The sequence below is a fragment of the Copadichromis virginalis genome, linkage group LG6 (assembly GCF_057382275.1).
Source record: "Copadichromis virginalis isolate Kocher_CV1m ecotype Utaka linkage group LG6, C_Virginalis_male_GT1.1, whole genome shotgun sequence".
NCBI lineage: Eukaryota > Metazoa > Chordata > Actinopteri > Cichliformes > Cichlidae > Copadichromis > Copadichromis virginalis.
Genome location: NC_140623.1, coordinates 36,078,865 through 36,101,007, shown reverse-complemented (window position 1 = coordinate 36,101,007; position 22,143 = coordinate 36,078,865). Strand labels below are relative to the sequence as shown.

The 22,143-nt window shown below is 40.4% G+C and overlaps 2 protein-coding genes across 5 annotated transcripts; one reads left to right on the top strand and one right to left on the bottom strand.

Annotated features, from left to right (window-relative positions):
• Nucleotides 1-1,847: 1,847 nt before the first annotated feature.
• On the top strand, nt 1,848-5,681 carry lg6h22orf23 (linkage group 6 C22orf23 homolog). 2 transcript variants are annotated; one of them, XM_085460217.1, is made up of 8 exons: nt 1,848-1,913; nt 2,020-2,139; nt 2,361-2,461; nt 3,027-3,089; nt 3,813-3,968; nt 4,134-4,271; nt 4,616-4,716; nt 4,896-4,956. In XM_085460217.1, the coding sequence occupies exons 3-8, from the start codon at nt 2,368-2,370 to the stop codon at nt 4,896-4,898; spliced, it is 555 nt and encodes a 184-aa protein (XP_085316343.1). In that variant the 5' UTR covers nt 1,848-1,913; nt 2,020-2,139; nt 2,361-2,367; the 3' UTR covers nt 4,899-4,956. The 2 variants fall into 2 exon arrangements, with proteins under 2 accessions (XP_085316343.1, XP_085316342.1); XM_085460216.1 differs by lacking the exon at nt 4,896-4,956 and adding an exon at nt 4,977-5,681 and having other exon boundaries at nt 1,850-1,913.
• On the bottom strand, nt 5,179-22,104 carry micall1a (MICAL-like 1a). Of its 3 annotated transcripts, none has more exons than XM_085460209.1 (17): nt 21,479-22,104; nt 21,218-21,364; nt 16,854-16,902; nt 14,634-14,775; nt 13,357-13,448; nt 12,072-12,211; nt 10,704-11,293; nt 10,558-10,618; nt 9,954-10,378; nt 8,301-8,689; nt 8,076-8,210; nt 7,825-7,951; nt 7,573-7,663; nt 7,359-7,432; nt 6,777-6,891; nt 6,653-6,699; nt 5,179-6,560 (listed from the first exon to the last, which is right to left on the bottom strand). In XM_085460209.1, the coding sequence occupies exons 2-17, from the start codon at nt 21,361-21,363 to the stop codon at nt 6,427-6,429; spliced, it is 2,757 nt and encodes a 918-aa protein (XP_085316335.1). In that variant the 5' UTR covers nt 21,364; nt 21,479-22,104; the 3' UTR covers nt 5,179-6,426. The 3 variants fall into 3 exon arrangements, with proteins under 3 accessions (XP_085316335.1, XP_085316334.1, XP_085316337.1); XM_085460208.1 differs by having other exon boundaries at nt 21,218-21,493; nt 21,587-22,104; XM_085460211.1 differs by having other exon boundaries at nt 8,301-8,647; nt 21,218-22,104.
• Nucleotides 22,105-22,143: the final 39 nt, after the last annotated feature.

The window sequence follows — 22,143 nt, the reverse complement described above, 5'->3', positions numbered from 1 at the left end:
CATTGAGCGTCAGGCTGTCCTCTCACCTTTTACATGTGAGGAAAGACCAAACAACCTTCGCTTTTGCTGCAATTAAAAGCTAAAATTTGATGAATCATTATCAGTGAAATGGTCACTGACGTGAATATGCTCAACAATCATTTTACACTCATGTTTTTAAAATTCTTAAAGTACGTTTTTACAGATGTTTATTTCACAGAGGAAAAAGTTGGGATCAAATAGCAACACACACATTTTTTTAAGGCTTCACAGGGAGTCAAATGATGATGAGGATTAAAGCAATAGTTGTTAACTGTTTACGCATTAAACACGAAAGAAACATTTTTGGTTTGTCACTGGAAACTTTTATTTTGTAAGTAGAATATGTCAAAAAAGGGAAAGGGGGAAACTGTTTTACAAAATTAAACAATAAATTAATATAAATTTGCGTATGTGAGTTTTAATTTGTATCATTTGGCATTTGTGTAGCACTGCACGTGTCTGACAGTGTACATCAGGTATTTCAGGGAAACAAAATCATGCTAATGATGTAGAGCTAAAATGTATCAAATATGATACACTAGCCTTAACAGGATTAAACAGCTGCTCCATCAAAACTGAACGAGTAGTTTTAAAATGATACACAAAATAATAAAATCATGATAATTAGATGGTAACAGTCACTGCAAATAGTTGCAAATAAAAAAAAAAAAAAAGGGGATAAATAATGCTGAAAACATCTTCTAAGTTTACTGAACTACCATCCATACTTTTGAATGTCTACACAAATGCCTTTAAAGTGCAGTAAAATTAAGCCTGTAGACAAATGGCGCACACTCAGTTATTTTTCATTCACAAGTAAACAGATCATTGGCTGTTATCAGATGAAAGGCCGCTATCTATTTAAGCACGCTTTGGCACAAAGTCCAAACTGTGTGGGCACACATACAGAGACGTTTTATGCACGTTTAATGTTGATAGACATGTTAATTGAAAAAAGAAAGCATACATGATTTGAAAAAGCAGCTTGCATACTTTTAATATGATTGTGTAAATACCTAAAAACAGGTGACTGGCATATAAACATATACTAAAACAAATAATGGATATGTAGTAATTTTAATTGTTTGACTCTACAGCAGAAAGTGAACCTCTTCTTCTGTTTTTGCTGCTTACAGTTTAACACACTTGTGCACACAGGTTGTGTCTGTATTCCCAGCGAGGACGTGTGACTTCTGAGAAGACCTATGTGTGAAAGGTGATTATATTCGGGCTGCTGTTTATCTGCAGACATTCAGCAAATGCAGGCTGCTGTATTTCCACAGATAATGATGCCCTGACTGCTGCTGACCCCCGATGACTTGCCCGCCACTGATAAAGACTCTCTCTTGAGAGTCTTCCGAGTGACGACTACACATAAGACATTCACTATGCAGGTTGAAAAAATATGCAATGATCGACTGCTTTATAGACACATTGAATCGTACATGTACAATGACAATAAAGGGCCATTCTATTCTATTCTATTAAACAAGTTCAATTTAGGCTGTTTATTTGTCACTTTCAAAGGCATTGACTGAAAATGCATTTGTTTGAGTCTCACGATTGGTAATTAGTTTGCGTTACTCTTAATTATTTTTTTGAAATCCCTTGTAGTTTTGATGATATAATGTCAATATCTTAGGGATCCATATGAGTGTTTTGTTCTATAAAAATGGTATTTAGCTATTAATTAGCTAGTAATTCCTGACTTCCTCTCTGTATATATATTTTAACAGAATAAAAAATGTTTAATAGACTCTTGGTGACAAAACTAAAATAAATGAAAATAAAATCAATAACTGATGGAAGCCATTAAAACGGTAATAAAAAATAATAATCTGTCTCCCTCTAGTGGCCATAGTTGACACTGCACCACTGTCTTGAAACCATTGGTAAGCGTAAAATATCTTTTAAAAAAGATTTTAAAAACGTGGAGTCTTATAGTAATAATTTTCTGTCTTTCCCTCTTTTTTTCCTTTTTTTAAAAACATATTTCAGTGAGTTAAAACAGGGCTTTTGTTATTTAGTTGCTATAGCAACATAGTGTTACTTCCGTCTTCCTGAGTTTGAAGTTGGTCTCCTTTTTTAAAGACTGGCCTTTCCTTAAAAAACAACGAGGTAAGCTTTAATAATGTTATTAGTGTTTAATATTAGATTATTAATATAATATTTAGTTACAATATTTGTCTCGTAGATTAACGGGTTTTTTTCCGAAGCTTTAGGTCGTGTTGAAGTCATTCATAGATCACAGCGATGAAGTTCACGTTAAATTCAGGAATAACAGCATCATAAATTGAACTAAAACAATGGTTTTCTGGGTTGTAATTTGTGTGTTTTAGTTTGCAGATGGAAACTTCCTCACAGGCTTCAGCTAGCAGGGGATTGTGGAACAGCCCCAGAGCCACACAGTTCAGCAAGGAGACCCAGGACATGCTGAGATGTAAGCTGTGCTCCAAAAAATCTGAGCTCACTAAAGAAACATTAATAAAAACCTTAAATTTTGCTCTAGCATATTCTAGCATGCATACATGATGATATCAGTGCAGCAGTTTGAACTAGAAATACAGTGTTGACAGGCTGGAATCAGCCCGCCACAGACTGCCCAGCTTTGTTCAACCTTGATGTGTTGATAGTTTTGAATTACTTACTACGTCTTCAAGCAGTTCCTCCAAAGGTTTCAGGCATGTTGGAGTTAAAACCTCAGATAAATTGTCCTGGGTCAGAGGGAAGTTGGGGTTTCCAGATTTGAATATACCCACCAGTGCCTTTCACTCTGAGTGTGAGGCACTTCAGTGTCGTTGTCAGTCCTGTAAACACACCATGTGAGCTTTTCGTGGTCAGAACATTTGTTCTTCATTTTGCATGTCCTCAAATTTTATGAAGATATGAGAGATTTTCAGCATGGTCTCAGAATTTATGATCCCGCTATAGAGCTGTGTCTGTGTTTCATTTACCGTTGCTGAGGCCTGTGCTGTGTACTCTTATTGTTCTGTTTCTGTGCTCAGTGTTGAAGCAGGAATCAAGGGTCACCAGCCTCAAGAGAAAACAGATCAACAATCAGCCAAAGAGTAAGTTTGTTAAAGGTCTGATACTGTCTCATGGAGTATTTTCTTATATTTATACTTAAGATATAGTTGTAAGTTAATAACAATATTCCACTCTGTACATATGACCTGTTGCTAAATACCATCATGATTTTGGCCCTTATGGTGCCATATACTGTTACTATTGGACTTCAGATTGATTTAACACTCGGGCATGATGTGCTGAGAGCAGGTGTACCTGATATGGTTGCCTAAATTATGTGGTTCACGTTGTAACTCCCACCTGCTGTTCAAATCTGTTTGTAAGGAGCAGACACCCAGGGTCTGGATTGGGGGACAGAGATCTAGGCAGAGATGCCCAGATCTGCCTCCTCCCAGCCACCACCTCTTATTCCAAGGCATTCCCTGGCAAGCCAAGTGACACAATGTCCATAGCTTGTCTGTTCCGGGTCTCTTCCCAGACACTACCAAAACACCTCTCCGTCCTATTCAGATGCCCAATCTTCCTCAGCTGACTCCTTCTAGTGTGGAGAAGCTATGTTTATACTCTGTACCCCTGTCAAATGATCGAGAACCTCGGCCTAGCCCAGTTCACTGTTCAGTTTCTTTAAACTGTGAATCATGCAAAGCTTGTCGGGAAGAGTCCCACACTTCAAATATGGGGTTTGAAAAAAAGCATCCACAATTAGCAACGCTTCATTTTTTGTAAACAAAAAACTTTTGCTGTTGTAAAATTTTCTCCTTCAGATGAAACAGCTTTGCCTTTCACCTCTGATCCGGCACAGTCTTCTCCTGGTAAATCTGTCCAGAAACACTGGCCAGTCCACACTCAGAAACGCACCGCCAAGGCATGTCGGTCTGGGAACAGCTACGAGAGAGAAAAGTTTCGTCCTGGTCCAACACGTACGTTCTTGAAACTGACATAAATTTCAGTTTATGTGTATATTGCATGTCATCGATCCCTTCAATTTTCCCCATTTCTTTCCTTTTCTTCATTTATTCCATTTTCTGCACTCTGAGAAAAAGTCAGGCTCTGTTTTTCGGAACTTTTTCTTCATGTCACCCAAGGAGACCTAGAGAAAGAGAAGAGGAAGCTTCAGAACATCTTTGCACATGGGACCGAGCAGCCCGGAGCGGGATCTTCTCAGAAGCCTCCTCAACATCAGAGCTCAGAAATACCAAAGAAGATGGATCGCTATCAGGAAGGTGAGGCTGACTGCAGAGCAAAACAATGAGGTGGAGCGGTTACACCAGCATCATATTTGAATCTTAAAGGGACAGTTTAACCCCCAATTTTTCCTCTTGCCTGTAGCGCTGTTTATCAATCTAAATTCTTTTATTGGGAGTTGTTTTGTAGATTTCAGCTCCAGAAATGTCTGCCTTCTAGATTGTAATAGAAGTGCATGGAACCTTGGGGTGTTTTTAGTGCAACAAAAGATACATTTGAAAAACGGAAATTTGTTTTTGTAGGGAATATTTTCTGAGCCTTATGACAAGATCAATGTGCTCACTGACCTTCAGAGTAAGAACACGTTCTGTTTTTCCTGCAGTTCTGAATGAAATACAGGAAAGACAACAGTTTCTGGAAGACATGGCCTCCCTGGGTCAGGAGAAAGATTATATCAACATCATCAACACTGAGATATCTCAGGTAAACGTGCTTTCAGCCACTATTATGTTCATTTAGTATTGTATTTTAACATATATATATATATATATATATATATATATATATATATATATATATATATATATATATATATATATATATATATATATATATATATATATATATATATATATATATATATATATATTTATTTATTTCAGTGACGAGACAGATCAGTAGCAGTTTAAATTGAACTAAGATATGATCAGATTCACTTAAATGTATCCTGGCTCTAATAACAGAAATTACGAGAATTGGAGATAATGGAAAAATCCCACGTTCCCACATCTGATACAAACGCAGAGAGGACAGAAAATGCAGCCAACAAAGAAGACTGACTGTTGTCTTTGACCGGGCGGTCTGCTTCTCTTCAAGCAAGCGACATACCTTCAGTCAGAGCAGAGACACACGCGCACGCCAGTGAATACAACACACATCTACCCAACTGTGTGAATTTCTTTTATTCCTCTGCCTCCCAGTGTCAGTATTTCACACAGTCCTGCTGCCATTTTAGGACAATGTACAAGATGACAAAAATGTGGTGGCACAGAAGCCCTTTGTTTCAGCTGGACAGGAAGTTAGGCACAGAGCAGAAACAGACAACAGACACAGCCACACAAGACAAATACATCATCTAAGAGACGAGAACACGAACAGAATGAGTAAACGCGTTTACATTAGCTCGAACTAACGATGTATGCAATAAAATAAATGGCACTCGATATAAACTAAGGCAAAACACACACGCACAAAAAGGCATAGTAAAATATAAATTAATGATTGCATACCTCAGGTCCATCCTTCGATAGTTAAAACCGTTATAAACTGGGCTTTTGCTACAGTTGATAAAATACTGTATATTTTCTTCTTCTGAAATTCAATATTGCATCTGTTACCTTCCATAATAAAAGGACGCCTATCCTGCTTTTCCTTGGAAAATGAATAAGTCCCGTTTAAAACTAACCGGCAGTTTGTTTTTTGTCTGCAGTTCGTTACTCGTCTAATTTTCTCCTCCAGTCTAACCCACTTATAAATACTATATCTATGTTTGTGTAATGCTTTGATGACAAGCACCAACACAATTGTAAAACTACTACTGAAGAAACTAAAATACACACAAACACAAATAAAATATGTGTATATATAGCAGCTAGAAGTCTTTGATTGAGCTTTTCAAGAGTAGATGCTGCAGTTTCAAGCAAGTTTCATCGGGAAAAAAACAACAAAAAAGACAAACTTATTGCTACTAGTACCATGGGCTCAACCCAAACATGATATAAAACCTCAAATACGTGCACCTTTGAAGGAGCAAAGGAGACCACTACTCAAGAGGGTGTAAGTAAAACTAAAAACTCAAGGATATCAGGGATCAACGTAAGCTGACATATCACATCTTTGCTGAAGGCCTATAGAGCAGAGTCACTGTGCAATGCAGGGATGTTAAAGCAAAAAGTAATCAGTGCAGTAATACAGAAACCCACCCAACATGCCACTAGTTTGAATATTCAGAGCCTAAACTTTTTAAAGCACTTGCTGTCAGACACTAAAAGGCAACTGAAAATAGTCACTGAATGAGTCTTGGTGCTTAAAAACTGTTTGAGGAGATGTCATAATCTTCTATCAAAATTCTTTAGTCTTCTTAAAATAGTAGTCCTTCAAATATCCTCTTGAGCTAGACGTGTCCTCTGCTGTTCAGCTCTTCTCCTTACGCGGGCTGGGACTCTTTCCCGGTTCTCCTTTATGGCTCAGACGCTTGAGCACCTTGATGGGTTTAAACTTTGCCCCTTTTTTCTTCTGGTGATCGCTGTCTGGATCCTTCTGAAAGTCTGATGAGGATTAAAATAAGAAATAAAACTGCATTAAAAATTTAAAGGAAGGAAAAGAGTGCCTTCATGAATCTAATGAAACATCATCGCACCTTTTTTCTTCAGCATCTCTTCCATAAGTTTGTCCTCTTCTTCCTCCCTGTGACAGAACCACAGTTAGACTCCTGCCAGTCTCTACACAACACAGATGCACATGAACTGTCTGTACTCGATTACCTCTGCCTGTCCTCGTCCATGCTGTTGACTATTTGGTTGCGCTGTTCAATGATGGTAACCAGCTCAGCCATCAGCTCCTGCTCCCGACTCTTGTCATCCTCGGTCCAGTCTTTCTCTGATGAGAGGAAAGAAGAAATGGAAGAAGCAGAGCATGATTAATAATTTAATCTGTTGTTTTATTTCAATTACGTACACGTTGTAGGTGTTCACAAGGTTTATAAATTATTGATGCAAAAGCAGAGCAGCATTCACTATAAACTAAATGCACATCCACCATCCTGTCAGGTCAGCAGGGAGTCCTGATTAATAAGTCTTGGAGTGCTGGAGATACTGACATTTCATTCATTGCACAAACTAACCAAGAGATTCTTAATAATTCAAACTGAAGATTGATTTTTTTTTTAAGTTCTTTGAGTACTTCAATAATGTAAACAATAATTTTACAGAATATAGTTACTGGGAGCCACTGAAATGAAACTGGATTGGGCATTTAATGGTTTTTACCTTCCTTTACATGTGAGAAAGGCCAGTCTGGATAACGTTCTAACCCAGTTATTATACAGATGGAAATGTCTTAAATACCTGGTTTGTTGAGAAGACACCTCAACTCGTACTCCACATCAGCCTGCCTCTCCTCCAGGTTCTGCTGCTTCGCCCTGCAGAGAGCAACACATTAACCAACAATAAGTTCAAAAATATAACTTCACGCTTACTATTCTGAGCATCTGTCTACAGGGTTTATATGTAAAAATAAAACCAGCCATGACGTTCCAAAACTGTAAAATTTATATCTTACGTGTAGACCAGCTCAGCTTCCCGTCGGACAAGAAGGTGTTTATCATGAATTAGGGTGAACCAGTCCACCAACAAGTGCTCCTCATCTTCATCTAAATGAAGAAAGGGTGAATAACAAATATTAGTACTCCTGTCATTTCTGACAGAGAAGCAGATTTGCTTTTATTACTTAGAAATGACTATTTTAAAAAAAACAAAACAAAAAGAACAGAAAGCTGGTCTTCACTGGACTTAAAGTGCTGTAATGTGATACCGTTTGGATTGTCTCTGAGCTTCTTCTCCAGCTCCACTCCCCTCTGCTCCAGCTCATCCAGCTGCTTCTCCAGCTGACTCATCTCCCCATGGATGTCCTCAACTGGGATGTATTGATCTGACTGCACCTGGAAGGATGTTTGAATCACATGACTACTACTTCATCTGTTTTACTCTTAAGTGATGATGTCATTTCTGTCGGGTTTATTTCTGTTTTTAATTAGTCCGTTTTTATTTTGGGGGGTTATTTACCTTGCGTTTAATAAGTGGGAAGCCATGACCGGGAGCCGGGGGTCTAGCAGGACGGGGGCCTTTTGGCGGTCTGGTTTTAGAATTGGCAGGAGAGGGCGAAGCTTTTCGGTTGAAGGGGTTCTCTTTACATATCCGCTAAAAAGAGAAAAGATGCAGTTGGATTTTTAGTATGTGCAAAGTGTATTGATATATAAATTGTCTTCTGTTTGGAGGTGGAGCCATTACCTTGTTTTGTGACTGGGTGGCCTCTGAGGCCAGTGGGCTGGGGTTGCTGGGTCGTGGTGGTGGAGGTCGAGGAGCCTTGGTCACTGGGTTGCGACTGGTCTGTGGAGTGGCTGGAGCTGAGCTGGCATTTGCTGGTACTGGAGAAGGGGCGGGGCTTGGAGAAGGCTGACGGAGATGCTCAGTCGAGGAGGAAGAAGGGGAAGGCTTGGAGTCGTTCGGTGAGCAGATGGAAGGCTCGGAGACGCTTTTGGTGAAGTTGTGTTCCTGGTCGCTGCTGCCACCGCCAGCTAAAGGGAGCTGAGAGGAGCTGTAGTCTGAGCCTGAAGACAAACTCTCTGTACTGAGAGCTGGAGAGGGGGAGCAAGAGGAGGACTGAGAATGAGAGAGAGCTGAAGAAGAGAAAAGTTTTTGAAATAATTTAAAAAAAAAAAACAGCAGGGACAGAAGAAATTCAAGAGGAATAAAGTAGTTTGAAATGTTGGAATAAAGCGAGGATAAGGGGAAAGAAAACACATTATTTTTAGCATCTATTAGCAACACATCTCTTTTCAACTATTTTTAGTCTGTGACTCTTTAGAATAATTTTTTTTATTATTACTATTTTTATCAGCTGTGTACATAGTTTCCGCTCACCTCTTTTGAAGTGACAACTTGTCTGTTAAATTAGAGGTTGTTTAATTTTACATCAGACAAACTAATCTAGGATTAAAGTGACTAACAACAGCACACACACTTCACACTTCTATACTGCACACATTTTTGAAGATTGGATGCTCAAAGTTGGACAAATGTGCTTTTTATCTATTAAATGGATAAAATGGAAAGTAAGGCACAATATTATAAATCACTGGGTTGTAAACTTCAGTCTTGATCAATGACGATCAGGCTTTGCAACTGAAAATCAAATATGAATTTACTTTTGTCCTGTTACATGTAACTCCATATACCTGGCAGTTTAACTAGAGACATAAATAGAGAGTGAACAAATAAACTGAGGAAATTCTGTTGCACAATAGTGCTTGCACCCCTTGCAGAGCCAATCAACAACAAACACTTTGTCAGTAGTTGCACATATCTGCCCGAATACATTACCAGGATGGCTCTGAATGGTGACCCTTATGTTACTATGAAAAGTACCATGCACTGCGTGTTCAGTGTCTCTACTATTGTTCAGCATATTTAGACGCATCTGTCTTTTCCAGACACACTAGTTAGCTCATCATCAATCACTTCCTGAGAGCTGTGTTACAAGTTAGAAGCACATTTCCATGGCGAAATGACCTCATTCACGATGAGTCAAGTACTGATAAATTACAAAAATATGGATAAGTGATATAAAGAGTATGCCCCCTGAAAAAGTCAATCCTAGTGCATAATTTTGGGCACAGCCATGTTTCATAAGGGACTCTGCTTTCATTCAGTTTAACTGCACAGTCATATTGGTGTTTTCATCTATAAACTTCAAATTTCTCAGCTGTTTACACTGAGTTTAGAAACCCACTGAATCAGGTGACACTAAAGAAAATGACCTATGTTTCTTTCTGTAATTTCTTTACAAACATTTGATAAAACATCAAATAGTTAAGTTACTGTTTGATACTTGTAAAGCACAAAGGGGATGCTCTTGGTGTTTGTGGTTCTGATAAAACTGACCTTGGTTACCGGTGGGTGGCCGAGGAGCACGAGGTGCAGGCCGTTTCTTGCTCTTGGTGCTTGCAGGACTGACAGAGCGGGATGAACTTCGTTTATTAGTGGGAGTGTCTGCACCCACTGCGTCTGCTGCCTGAGTGATGCTGTACCATGGGTGACTAGACACCACCGTAGCTGGAGGTGCTCCTCCCTCACTCCCTTCTTCCCCATTTCCCTCGTTATTTTCGTCGTCATCGTCCTCGAACGGGTTGGAGGACTGGGGGGGCGTGCTGGGTCTGGAGCCCTCCCCTTTGAGAGAGGACAAAGAGCCTGTGTTTGGAGGTGTTGCCAGTCCAGCAGGGGGAGGGGGAGGGGCTGGTGCTTTCTTCTTCTTGGGTTCTGACTGAACCAGTGCGAGCCAAGGTGGGTCTTTAGGTTTATGGGTGCCACTGAACAGTGAAACACAGATAGTGATGGAAGGGAGGGTCACACAGAGGAAGACAACAAAGTACATCCACATGGAAGCATGGAGGGTTAAACAATTACAGCACACACTGCAACAACATGACAAACACTATGGAGGTGTGATTAACGAACGTGAAATGGCATTTAAGATAAATTCAGCTACCTTGCAGGAGACTGTGACCTTCCTCTGGGTTTGGGAGGAAGTGGAAGCTTCTGAGTTTCACCTGTGATATTAGGAAAAGCGTTGAGCATGACTATAAACAAATGATTCTGCTATTTTTAGAAACTTACTGTGCAAAAACTACTTACCGACTGCAGGACCGTCTGCTGTGCGGGAGAGTCGAGCCCGTGGCACAGGGCGAGGTGGAGGGATGGGATCAGAAACCCGGCGGGGTGCAGGCACTGGCCGACCGGTAACCTCAACGTGAGGTGTAGAAGGGAGGTCTCCATTTGCTGTGTGTTTGGCTGGTGTTTGAGTTTCTTCTTCTTCTTTCTCTCCCTCCTCCTCTTCATCGTCGCTCTCATCGAAAGGGTTGGGAGGTGTGGCAGATCGTGGTTTCTCCTCTGCTTCGCTGGTACTGTCTTCATTTGTTTTTTCTAAACCGTCTTTGCTTGTTGTAACGGGAGCGACCGTGACTGAGTCATCGGCTGGAACGTCAGAATCGTTCGTTTCCTGTACTGGAGTCTTTGCCTGGCAGCCATCAGAGGGCGCCGTGTGAGGAACTGTGCTGCGACCGGTCCTAGCAGACTGTCCCGACGCTGGTCTCTTACTAAGATCGGGCTGGCCATTCTGGTTGGATAAAGCATTCCTATTAAGGTGATGTGCACAGACAAGTGCCCCAGAGTTGCTTTCTAATTTGTAGGATCCATGAAGCAGTGTCCTGTGACACTCAGTGCACCTGAGAAAACAAAGAAACAAAAACAGGAAGTGTGACGAAAAATAAACAGTTGTTTTTTGTGACCTGTTTGCAAAAAGGATTCACGCATTATTAATGTGTACCAAACACCACCTACAGTAGATATATGAATTGAAAATGTTCAACAGGTGAAACATAAACATTTCTTTCTCACGATGTCACAGGAAACCGGACACACCTGTTCTGACACGATAGCTAATTTTAGCTGTAGTGTGAAGCCTATGTGCAGCTGCTACAACTCAGGGTGAAATATTAACTGTTGTGTCCACCAAAAATATGTGACCAGCTCTTTGAAAAGCTGAACTTCTTGCATCTTCAATCAGAAAAATAGCACCCATATCATAGTAACTATTACTGAAAGTAATCAAAACAAAAAGATTTATAAACAAATAGCTAAGGGGAATTTACTGATATTAAAAGAAATAAAAAATAAAAAGTAATGCAATGGCAAATACAAATAGTAATAACTGTTATAATGTTATAAATGTGTAATAAGTTGTAATAAATGTTTTCTAATTGACAATTTCTTTTAAAACAAAAAGATAAAGCATCCAGTTCAAGCGTCTTACTCACACACAAATCTGAATCCATCACCCGATAGTGCACAATATCCTCTGTCACAGCTTGACTCAATAATTCGGGTCTTGTTTTATCAAGTTTTTAAATTGTTTGGCGGCCATACCCAGAGGGAGGGAGTAAGCCTTGAGGAGAGGAGGTGAGGACGTACAACACGAGAAATGAGTAGAAAGGGAGCGCTCACTTGAAACAGTTGCGATGGTAGAGCTTGCCGTCCACCAAAAACCTCTGCACCAGGTGGACGTGTTTCTGGCAGGCGGCGCAGGTGCTGCTGAGAGTGCTCCGCTTGACTGCCGCAACCGCGTCGGTGCCTGTCTGCACGGACTGGATCGGCAAGTACATGCGACCGGGGATGTTGTTCGCAGGAAGGGGGACAGGGAGGAGACATCAGGGGAAGGGGGAAGATGGAGAGTAATGGGGGAGGGGGGAGATCATATACGGAGTCAGGATTTGAGGATGTGGATTGTTCATTCTGTTTAGCTAGCTACATCTACTTGGTTATCTTATTTTTGGAGTTCAAGTGAAAACATAATTTGATTGATTAAAAAAGTGTGTTAAAAAAAAAAATCAAAAGAATGAAATGATAAAAAGATGTTTATTAGTACAAAACAATCCAAACAGCTTTGGTTAGTGGCTCTGGGAGTCACACATTTGGGATACAGTTACTCTTTAGGACTGAGATATTGCATTTTTTTTGTTTTTTTTTTTCTAGGTGTTAAGTAAATATAGGGGTTAGAAGCAGCATATTTCAAAACTTGGCACACAGTGTTAAGAAACTACAACTGTTAGTCTTTTATCCATAGGAGACTGTTAAGAAAGACTGACCTAACAGTTCTCTTTCACCTCCAAGCCCACCCTCCCACCCCCACCCTACTGCCTAGGCTCAGGACCAGAGAGCGGAGGGGGGGTGAGATGTGAGGACGGAGAACAGGAAGAGGAGGGAGTGGAATGAATTTCCATCTGAAGAAGGGAGGAAGGGCAAGTGGGGGAGTGATGAGGAGAAAAGCAGTACATGGGAGTACGGGATGGAGGAAAGGTGTTGAAGGGCATGCGAAAGAAAAGAGAGACAGGATACAGAGGCTATCTTTATAGACTTATTCTACCGCCATTGTTGAGCTTTTTCCCCTGCTGTGCAACACATAGCTCACATAAGGAAGTTGACATAAAAATCCATATTTGGATATTCTACACTTTTGTAGTAAAAATAGCAGATTTACACGATGTAATAACTCCACATAGTACATGCAAAATGATTGTTAAATCTTTCAAGGCTTCAAATGTCATTTCAGTGGGATTATCCACTCCATAACAGGCCATCATAATCAAAGTATTTTGAGTGATCTACAGCTTGCTACCATGCAAACTCTAGTAGACACCATGTCAAGCTCCTAGACGTTAATTAGGCCTAATATTCCCAAACAGATAAAAGAATAAAACGCTTCTCCTGGTGCCAAGTCTTATATACTTACCTCAGTCTTATCTTCCAGAGGAGTTACAGGCCTTTTCTGGGCTGGCTCATTGAGACCAGCAGTACTGAGCCTCTTCATACAAGGAGGGTTTGCTGTGGTAGAGAAACAAGGGGAAGCCAGTTAATGGCTAATTTCTTGTATACATTATTATCACACCCAAAATTTAAGCTGTTGTGCAGTCCAGTTTCTTCTGAGTTATGATGAAATGAGAAATGAAGTGAGACTTTTCATGAATGGCACCACTAAATTAAAGTGACAAATATACCCAGGTACTGGCCCCAACCCTCTAGGTTCATGTCTCCCTATTGGTAAAGTTGACCAAGTTGCATCTGTGGTTTCCCCCCTCTTTTTCATTTATTCAAGTTATCAAACACTGAATGTGTTTGCTCTTTGTTCACTGGCATAGGCAGCAAAGAAAGTGGATGATGATGATGATGATATGACCCAATCACAGCACTTAAGAGTTGAAGGTGAAGACAAGAGAGACTAAACCGACATCCAATTAAAAAAATATTTACTTTTTCCTTTGATGATTGCTACAGTAGTGCATAAAAACAAAACTCTGGAATATTTTTTTAAACCAACCCAACATACATTCTAGTTTGTTTTTTCCTTTACTGTCTTTTGTTTTTTAAACCCGTCAGAGTCATAGTCCAGCATCTTTGAGTGCAGCTGGGGATAGTAATCTCTGATATGCTCTGACAAGCTGTTTCATGCTGGAGGGAAACCAAAACCTGCTGCAGATAAAGAACTGGTGTATGTGTCACAACACTGAGCTCACCGAGGCTGCAAATAATAATAATAATAATGGATTGGATTTATATAGTGCTTTTCAAGGCACCCAAAGCGCTTTACAATGCCACTATTCATTCACTCTCGCATTCACACACTGGTGGAGGCAAGCTACGGTTGCCACAGCTGCCCTGGGGCAGACTGACAGAAGCGAGGCTGCCATATCGCGCCATCGGCCCCTCTGGCCAACGCCAGTAGGCAGTAGGGTAAAGTGGAACAAGGAGAACAAGGACTACTTTGACAAACTGCAGTTCAAGATCATGGAAAAGGAGTCAATCCAGGGATAAGGAAGATACTGGAGAGACAGCTTTTATATAATCACATTTACCGCAGTTTGTCACAAATGCAAAACATCTCTGCAGGAAACACTCATACCTAAAATATATCACTGAAAAAAAAAGCTTACTGAGTCTGTAATAGCATATACATTAACAAGTAAAAGATTATACATGTGTATGTGACAGAATTCACACAGTTGCACGCACCCTGAGACTTGTTGTTGAAGAAGTTGTAATACTGGGACACGTATGTGATGATGCTAAGCCGGTCAGGCACTTTCATAGACACCATGTCTTCTGGGTCCAACAGGGCTGGAATCCCCAGTTCAGTCTCAGCCACTTCAAACGCCTTTCAATGAGGAAAAGAGGATAAGGGGAAAGGAAGTAGAAAGAGCAGGAAACAAAAAGAGATGTTGGCAATGAGACAGGAACCAGTGAGCTTAGATACAAGGCAAAACTTGAGTAAGAGCGAGGTAAACTGACCTCTTTGTTATTAAAGATAAAAACCTTGATAAGCACAAATTTGGTAACAACTCAGCTTGTTCTGTTGTTGAAACCTAATGTGGTATCTTGGTATGACTTCTATCAGTATTTCATTTCTTTATTATTAGGAGTTGTAGTGGAAACTTGTGGGAGTGTGGTCTCTGTATTATTCAGGAGAATGGAAATGATTAGTGGTTAACCTTTCAATGTTTTAAGCACCTACAAAAAAATAAATCCCCTCACTGCACTGAGCCTGCAGGAGAAATCTTATCTCAAGCCGAAATAAATAAAACCAAAACAAGTGGAAAAGCTTGACTGGATGTGTGTGAGAAAGTATGCAGTGAAAAAAAAAAAAAAAAAACAATCCGCCATTTGCATGATGTTTACATTTATTCCTTTGAGAAAAACCAGCAGTGAGAAAAAAATTCCAGTGAAGAAATGATACTGCAAACAGCATTACATAACAACATACCAGCACGGTTCTGAAACAACAAGGCCTACAAATGCTGCACATCACAATTAAAGTGAAACTAAATCTAAAAATCCCCAAACATGTGGTTTCTAAAAACCAGTCTTAACCTCCCCACACCTACTATTAGATAGTTAAATTGAGAAACCTTATGAACACAAGCACACTGATTTTTTATTTTTTGTTATTTTTTTGAGCATGGTGAGCGAGTGAAGTGAAACCAATATAGTTATTTCTGTAGTGGCAACCCAACAACCAAAACAGCTACTTGAGGGAAGCTAAAGTAGTTTCCACCTCGTGCTGAAAAATCTGTGGCTCACCATGACAAATACTCCTAACGTTTTATTTTTGGATTTGAATCTAAAAACAGAGACAAAAACTGGGTGCACTGGATGAATGACAAAAATGAGGTGACACAAAAAGTCTGCAGCTTCCTTCTGGCTCGAATTCTCGTCACCCTGTCATCTATGACTTTCCTAAACAGACCACTCTAAAGTCTGTGACCTAAAGTGTCACCCAAGTGACACATCAACCCTCACCAGGCATCATCAAAAACCTGAAAAAAAATTGTGTAACACAATAAAAAGAAAAAAAAAAGAAAAGAAAATGTCTGCAACATTGACATTTGCTACCAATGTAATGTAATCCACAGTGATTCTAAAGGTTAACAATAACTTGAAACCTGCACAGTAGGAGCTCCTAGCTTGAGTCTCCATGTGACAGCAGTAACATCTAAACAGTGATTCAGCATTTAGTGAGTCTATCAGCACCTCCTACATGAAAGGGGACTCAAAAGTCATTCCAGGAGACAATCAACCCCAAATACACTCATGAAACTTACAAATTGAGCTTACATGGTCAATCAAACAGAATGCTTTCCACATAATATTCACTCCAGACTAGACGTGACAATTACTTTCTTCCTTTATAAGAATTCTTTATAAGCTTCTCACTTCTCCTAACGCTGCAGGAATTGAAAAACAAAACATTAAAACAACAACAAAGAACTGCCAAAGCTGAGCTCAGACTGAAAGGAGACTTCCATTTCAACCCTCAATGTTCTCCTGGCTTCAAAGCCATGTGGAAAAAAAACAGTCAAGGAAATCAGATTTTTAAAGTTTTAGGCTGTATTTGATGTACTGCTTTACAAAGCTGCAAACTCTGCACTTTTGCACTGAAAAGCTTCACTTCATGGTTTCTCCACAGGCTTATGTCAAGAATTTAGTTTTTTCTGACACAGAGTGCTCTGGCTTCCTCCCTCTGACTCTCTGCCCTTCAGCAGAAATGAGTAAGAGTCTGTCTTCACATCACGCACACACTCCACTTACACCCACAACATCTATGAGGAGTCAAACACATAATATGTTTCTGGCTACACATAAGCTAGGGATTTCCAAATGACTCAGGTTTCAAAATGACATCATTCAACACAGAACAACGTGTGTACAAAACATATAGTTGTAAACGTGACTCACCAGGCGGTTGTTCTCATAGACATTCTCCTTAGTCAGTGAGCCAAAATCTCTGCAATGACAGAAAAAGGTTACAACAACATTTAGGATAAGGCTGAAGATAAGGCAGCCAGCATAGTTCTATAGCAGCCCTGTTTCTACATACAACTTGCTCAACTATTTGCACTCATATTATAGACTATAAGCTATAATCTAAATAGATTATAAGCTATTATTTGCCTGACAGCATGACAAACTGCAGTGGTGAGCGGTTACAGCTCCCACCTACCACTGCTGACAATCTCAAAAACCGGCCTTAAATGATGCCTGATGCCAGAGCAAAAAGAAAGAAGCAGCAGGAGCGATGGGCCGATAATTACAAGGCTCTGCTCTAAAATGCCCAGAGCAGGGATCTAAAGCCAGTTTCTCACCAGTAAACATCCTGCAGTAAAACTGGAAAAAATGTCTGAGGAGCTGTGGGATGAATGTGCATAAGTAAATGTGTGCAGTGGTCTTAGACACAACAGTATGGCAGGGGGAAAAATAAGAAAAACCCACCATGAACCCAATGAGTGCTTGTGGAAACCATGTGGAACTTTCAAGAAGGCAAAATCCTGTGAATGAGCTCCGTGTTGGAGCCACACAAAGTGACCTCTGTTCTCTCTAATCTAATTCCCGTGGCCACAAACGCACCGAGCAGCAACTTTAATATCAGGGCTGTGTCAGCCCGAGTCCCCCGTGTCAGCATAACAGACATTGCCAAAATAAAAAGTGCAGTAACTCAAAAATAACAAAGATTTTACATTTTCATACCTCACAGAAAAAAGAAAAAAAAAAAAGAACTGACTGGGACGGTGAAATGCTGTGTGTGATCAGCATGCACATCTAATCCACAATGACTCAGAGTCTCACTCCAAGGTTTATTTTAGGTGAGAGAGCGAGAGAGAGAGAGAGAGAGCGAGAGAGGCGGTAATGACAATCCACATGATCAAAACCTGGCTTGAACCAGTACATCCGCTAAATCTGGTTTAGTCAGTTGGAAAAGCTTTGCAGAATAAGATTGTCTGATGTTATGACAGTGAATAATTAAGCACTAATCAAGGAGCAGGTGAGACATCAAATGAGTTAGAGATTTTAAAAATATAAAACAAAAGCAGCAATAAATTAACAGAATTTTATTTAAATACAAGTTTTAAAAAGACACTTTATGTGCACTTCCATTAACTTTGCCATGAATGACTTCTGGGGCTCCACATCTACTCCATCTCCACTGGTCTGACTGACAGGAGTCGTCATCCAAAGGACGATAAGGCCATCCAAGTCTCATCTGCATCAGTGTGCCATTTTTCAATGAAGCTTCAGTGGCTGCAGAGTAAAGGGCAGCACTTCTACTACAAATGACCTGCACATGCATTAGAGCTAAATCCAGTTCGACAGGCAGAGGTCTCAGCCGCAGATTAGTCTGACGGGCTGTCTGTCTGGATCAGAGGGAGTTCAGCAGGGCCGCTGCAGCTAGAAAGAAAGCTGAACAGCGAGGCATGCTGGGACACAAATTAAAGAGGCAAAGCTTGAAAGCTCCCAGTTTGCAGAGTTTAGGATTTGTCTAATTCCTGTACTTTCAGCATTACTGCTGTGCTGTTTATGCAGATAAAGTCCACTTCACTGTTTAAGTGAAAGTTTGCTCTGCTTCCATTCAGTCCAGTTTGCTCACCTGAGAGATGAACAGCACGAGCCACATGCTTACTGTCCAAAATCATTTATCAGACCACATTTTGCCTGTTTTCTTCAAAGGACACTGGGATGACACGTGGTTAACGGTACATTTTACTGCAGTCTGTGGGAAAATTCTAGCCCTTCATAACAATCTGTTCAGAACAACGAAGCATCCATAGTTCATTTTTTCCCCTGATGTTATAAATCAAGTTCCCTCTTTTCCTGTACATTGGTGTGCCTTTGCCCTACCTCAGGAATTCAAATTCAAGGCTTTCATAGGTGAATCTATGGAAGAACCTGCCTTTGTCTCTGGCTCACTCAGGAACTCTTATGGCGTATGACCATTTCCAGTAACCTGTGACAGTTAGCTCTCAGCTTTCTGATGCTCACAGGTCTCTTGAAGCATGAAAGTCCTTTTTATCACCCCTGTCTGCAGGTAGGGCACTGATGACCACTATGGACTGGCAGTTGCCCTTGAAAGACGGGCTTTATGGTCAGAAATGTCAAACTGGGCAAAGGGTTTATCATCTCTATGATTCGCTTCTTTTGTAAAAACGCTTGCTAATCGCTCATCTGTGGGGCTTCTGCTTTTTTTTGTAGCACCTTCAGTGGTTATACAGCATACCACCAGTGTTGGTAGGTTACCATCCTGACTGATTTTGTGTTTGTCAGACACCAGTGAAGACTTTTCTTATTTTTTAAGCCAATTTTCCCAAAGAATAAACTTTAATAAAATTTAATTGAAGACAGAGTGCTTCTGTGGTTTAATACAGTCATACTCGCATCACATGCCTAGCAAGTTTTCCTGGGTTTTGTTTTTAATAACTTATAGTTGCCACAAAATCTCCAAGAAATCTGGACTTTTCTCAAGGCACACCATTGTATTGTGTGAATTCTGATTGAAGAGAAAAAAATTAAATAAACACATTCACATTTAGTGTACAGCAGCATACGTTAAACAAAAACAGGATAGCTTGTGTGCACTGTAAAGTTTCAGGCTGTCATTTGTACAGGTGGCTAAAGGTGGCTCACTGTCACTCAAGTGAAAAACAAAATTACTGTTTTGAATCTCTACTAAAAAGATGGCGAGTCATCATGTCCTCCTCCCTATACCCAACCCTTGTAAATCACATATACACGCTGTGGTGTTTTGTGGTAACCTCTGTACTCAGTGTGTAGGTGTGAAACACAGAAGGGAAGTGTTGTTACAGACAGAGCGTCGCTTGTCAGGATGACTTTGACACGCCACATTGGACACTCGCTCACATCGCAGAACTCACAACATTACAGGAGGCTTTTTTTCTTTAAGTGGCTGTGACAAAATATAATTAAAACAGAGTTGAAAAATGAACCGTGTCTTCCAAGATAACACTGCCATACTTAGGTATGTTAGTATGGTGCTTTTAGATTTTTACTTAAATACAATGAAAACATCTAATTTCACTGCAGTTAAAGCATTAATAACTGGATTTTTGTCTTTAACCTACAACACTACTCCTACTGTAGCAATGCCATCATTACTACATGGGAGCAGTAAATGTGAAAATGTATGGAAAGTTAAAAAGTACAAGTTGTTTGAATCATAAAGGCAAAAAATATTATTCTAGTTTAGTCACAAAACCTTGCCATGTGGTTTTGCATATGACTTTCTGCTGTGAGTTGCACTGGAACATTTTCTGTTGGAGAAGTGGGATGCATGACCGTACTCTAGTGAACCACATTATGTATGCATATGATCTTGTGGTATTTAGTTCTAGCAGTGCTGGTCTACAGGGGCAGTTTACCACATGTCCTGTTTATGGTACAAAACAGGATACCATACAAAGTGTCTGTAAGAATGCTGTCATGATTTACAGAAGCAAAGAAGACAAATATCTAAGATTTCCTGATTTCAAACAGTCTCATAACAATCGTACAGATTCCATTAAAGTAAAAATATCCTGGGCATTCTATTACAGATGAAATGACAGATGGAGATAATTATAGAAAATGATGTATGGTGTATGCACAAGCACACGCCCTCTTTTGCAAGTATGGATAGAGTGAACATGTCTCATACTGTACCAGTCTCTGTAACAAAAAAAGTTACACAGACTTCAAGTAGCTTATAATGATACTGTGGGATTACACATGTTCCTTAAGCAATCACAGATCACTAATTACATGACAGAAAAAATGGTTGGTTGGCTTATTTTAAAATGAATGGGGTAAGGATTGTTTTTCCCACTTGGGTTCGTGGTTTCGTCTCCATTTTTAATAGTTTTGAATATGGTCCAGTGTAGTTATTAAGATTATAAAACTTAAGTTATATGTTATTACGTAATGGTTTTACTTGAGATCAAACTGGGCTGTACGTGTATATGGCCTTTGAGTTTAAGGAGTCTGACAGCTCTTCTTTAGAGCACAGATGAGTTCAGATGGCTCTGTCCTGACAGGTTTTGTTCTACATTGGTGTTTTGAATGGATGAGTTACCCTTAGTAATTCTGAACCTCAATTCAGTCACAAAAGAAAACAGTTAGCAGCCTGTCACGCCTCAAAAACCAGTATACCTTTCAACGGAGGCAGCTCCTACACAAAAAAGAACCAGTGTACCACAGATTAACCTTACCGTTAACTTAACCTGCTTCTAACTTCATTTTACAGTAGCGTTTATGTTACACTTGTGGTTACTTACATCAGATCTGGTCTGAAGCGATGAATAATGGCACAAAACGCCAGCCCGTCTCGAAAGGACGTAGACATGTCCTTAATTTGCACATCGTTGTAGTTCTCACACTGTATCCGACACCACTCCTGGAGAGCCTTCAGAGATCCCATCATACTACAGACAAATCCGATGGGGAAGGTGGTGAACTTGGATTGATCGACCTTTATTTGTTGACGGGACAGAGAAAGCGACGACGGCCAGGCAACACCCGAGCTGCCGATACGTTACCTTCATGAGCAGCCACTGAGTCACATTGGAAAAAAACGAGCATTTCTTAGGAGCTAGCTGGACGATGCCCAACTTTACCAACTGCAGCAAGCACCGTGTGAAGTTTACCTCCCGTGTGCGGTTATTCAGACTGCGGTTACTGCGGAATGAGTGAAAAAACACGGCTGATTTCCCGAGCTGATAACGGGAGCTCGCCCTCAAAAGTTCTTGACGTAGCCGAGTTAGCTAACTGGCTGCAGTGGCTTGCTGTTTGGCCCCACTTTGCAGGTTTGCTGTATATGTGTAAACTGTTGTTTCACGCAGTGATGCAGTTTCAGTCGAAGCAGGTGCAGAATTTCCTCTGTGAAGGACCGCAAGACCCGCACTAGGCTTTTGTTTGTAAGTGCAGTGACTACAACGGCTAAAAGACTGGTTTAAAAAAAAAGTCTCTTTAGTCTGTTGCCCGCGACGCCATCATTTATGTACCAATACAATTAAAAGTAACCTATGAAAAAATAAAAATCCCGCACAGGAAGTGCAACTCCAGCCGAACAGCGCTGATTAAAACACTGACAGCCTGGCCAAGCTGCCAACCTACAATATCCCGTTTCTCTCCCTGCTCTTATCGCCCAACAGGGGGTGCTACACCCATTCAGGGGCTGCTGTCTTCTTCTTGTATTGGAGTC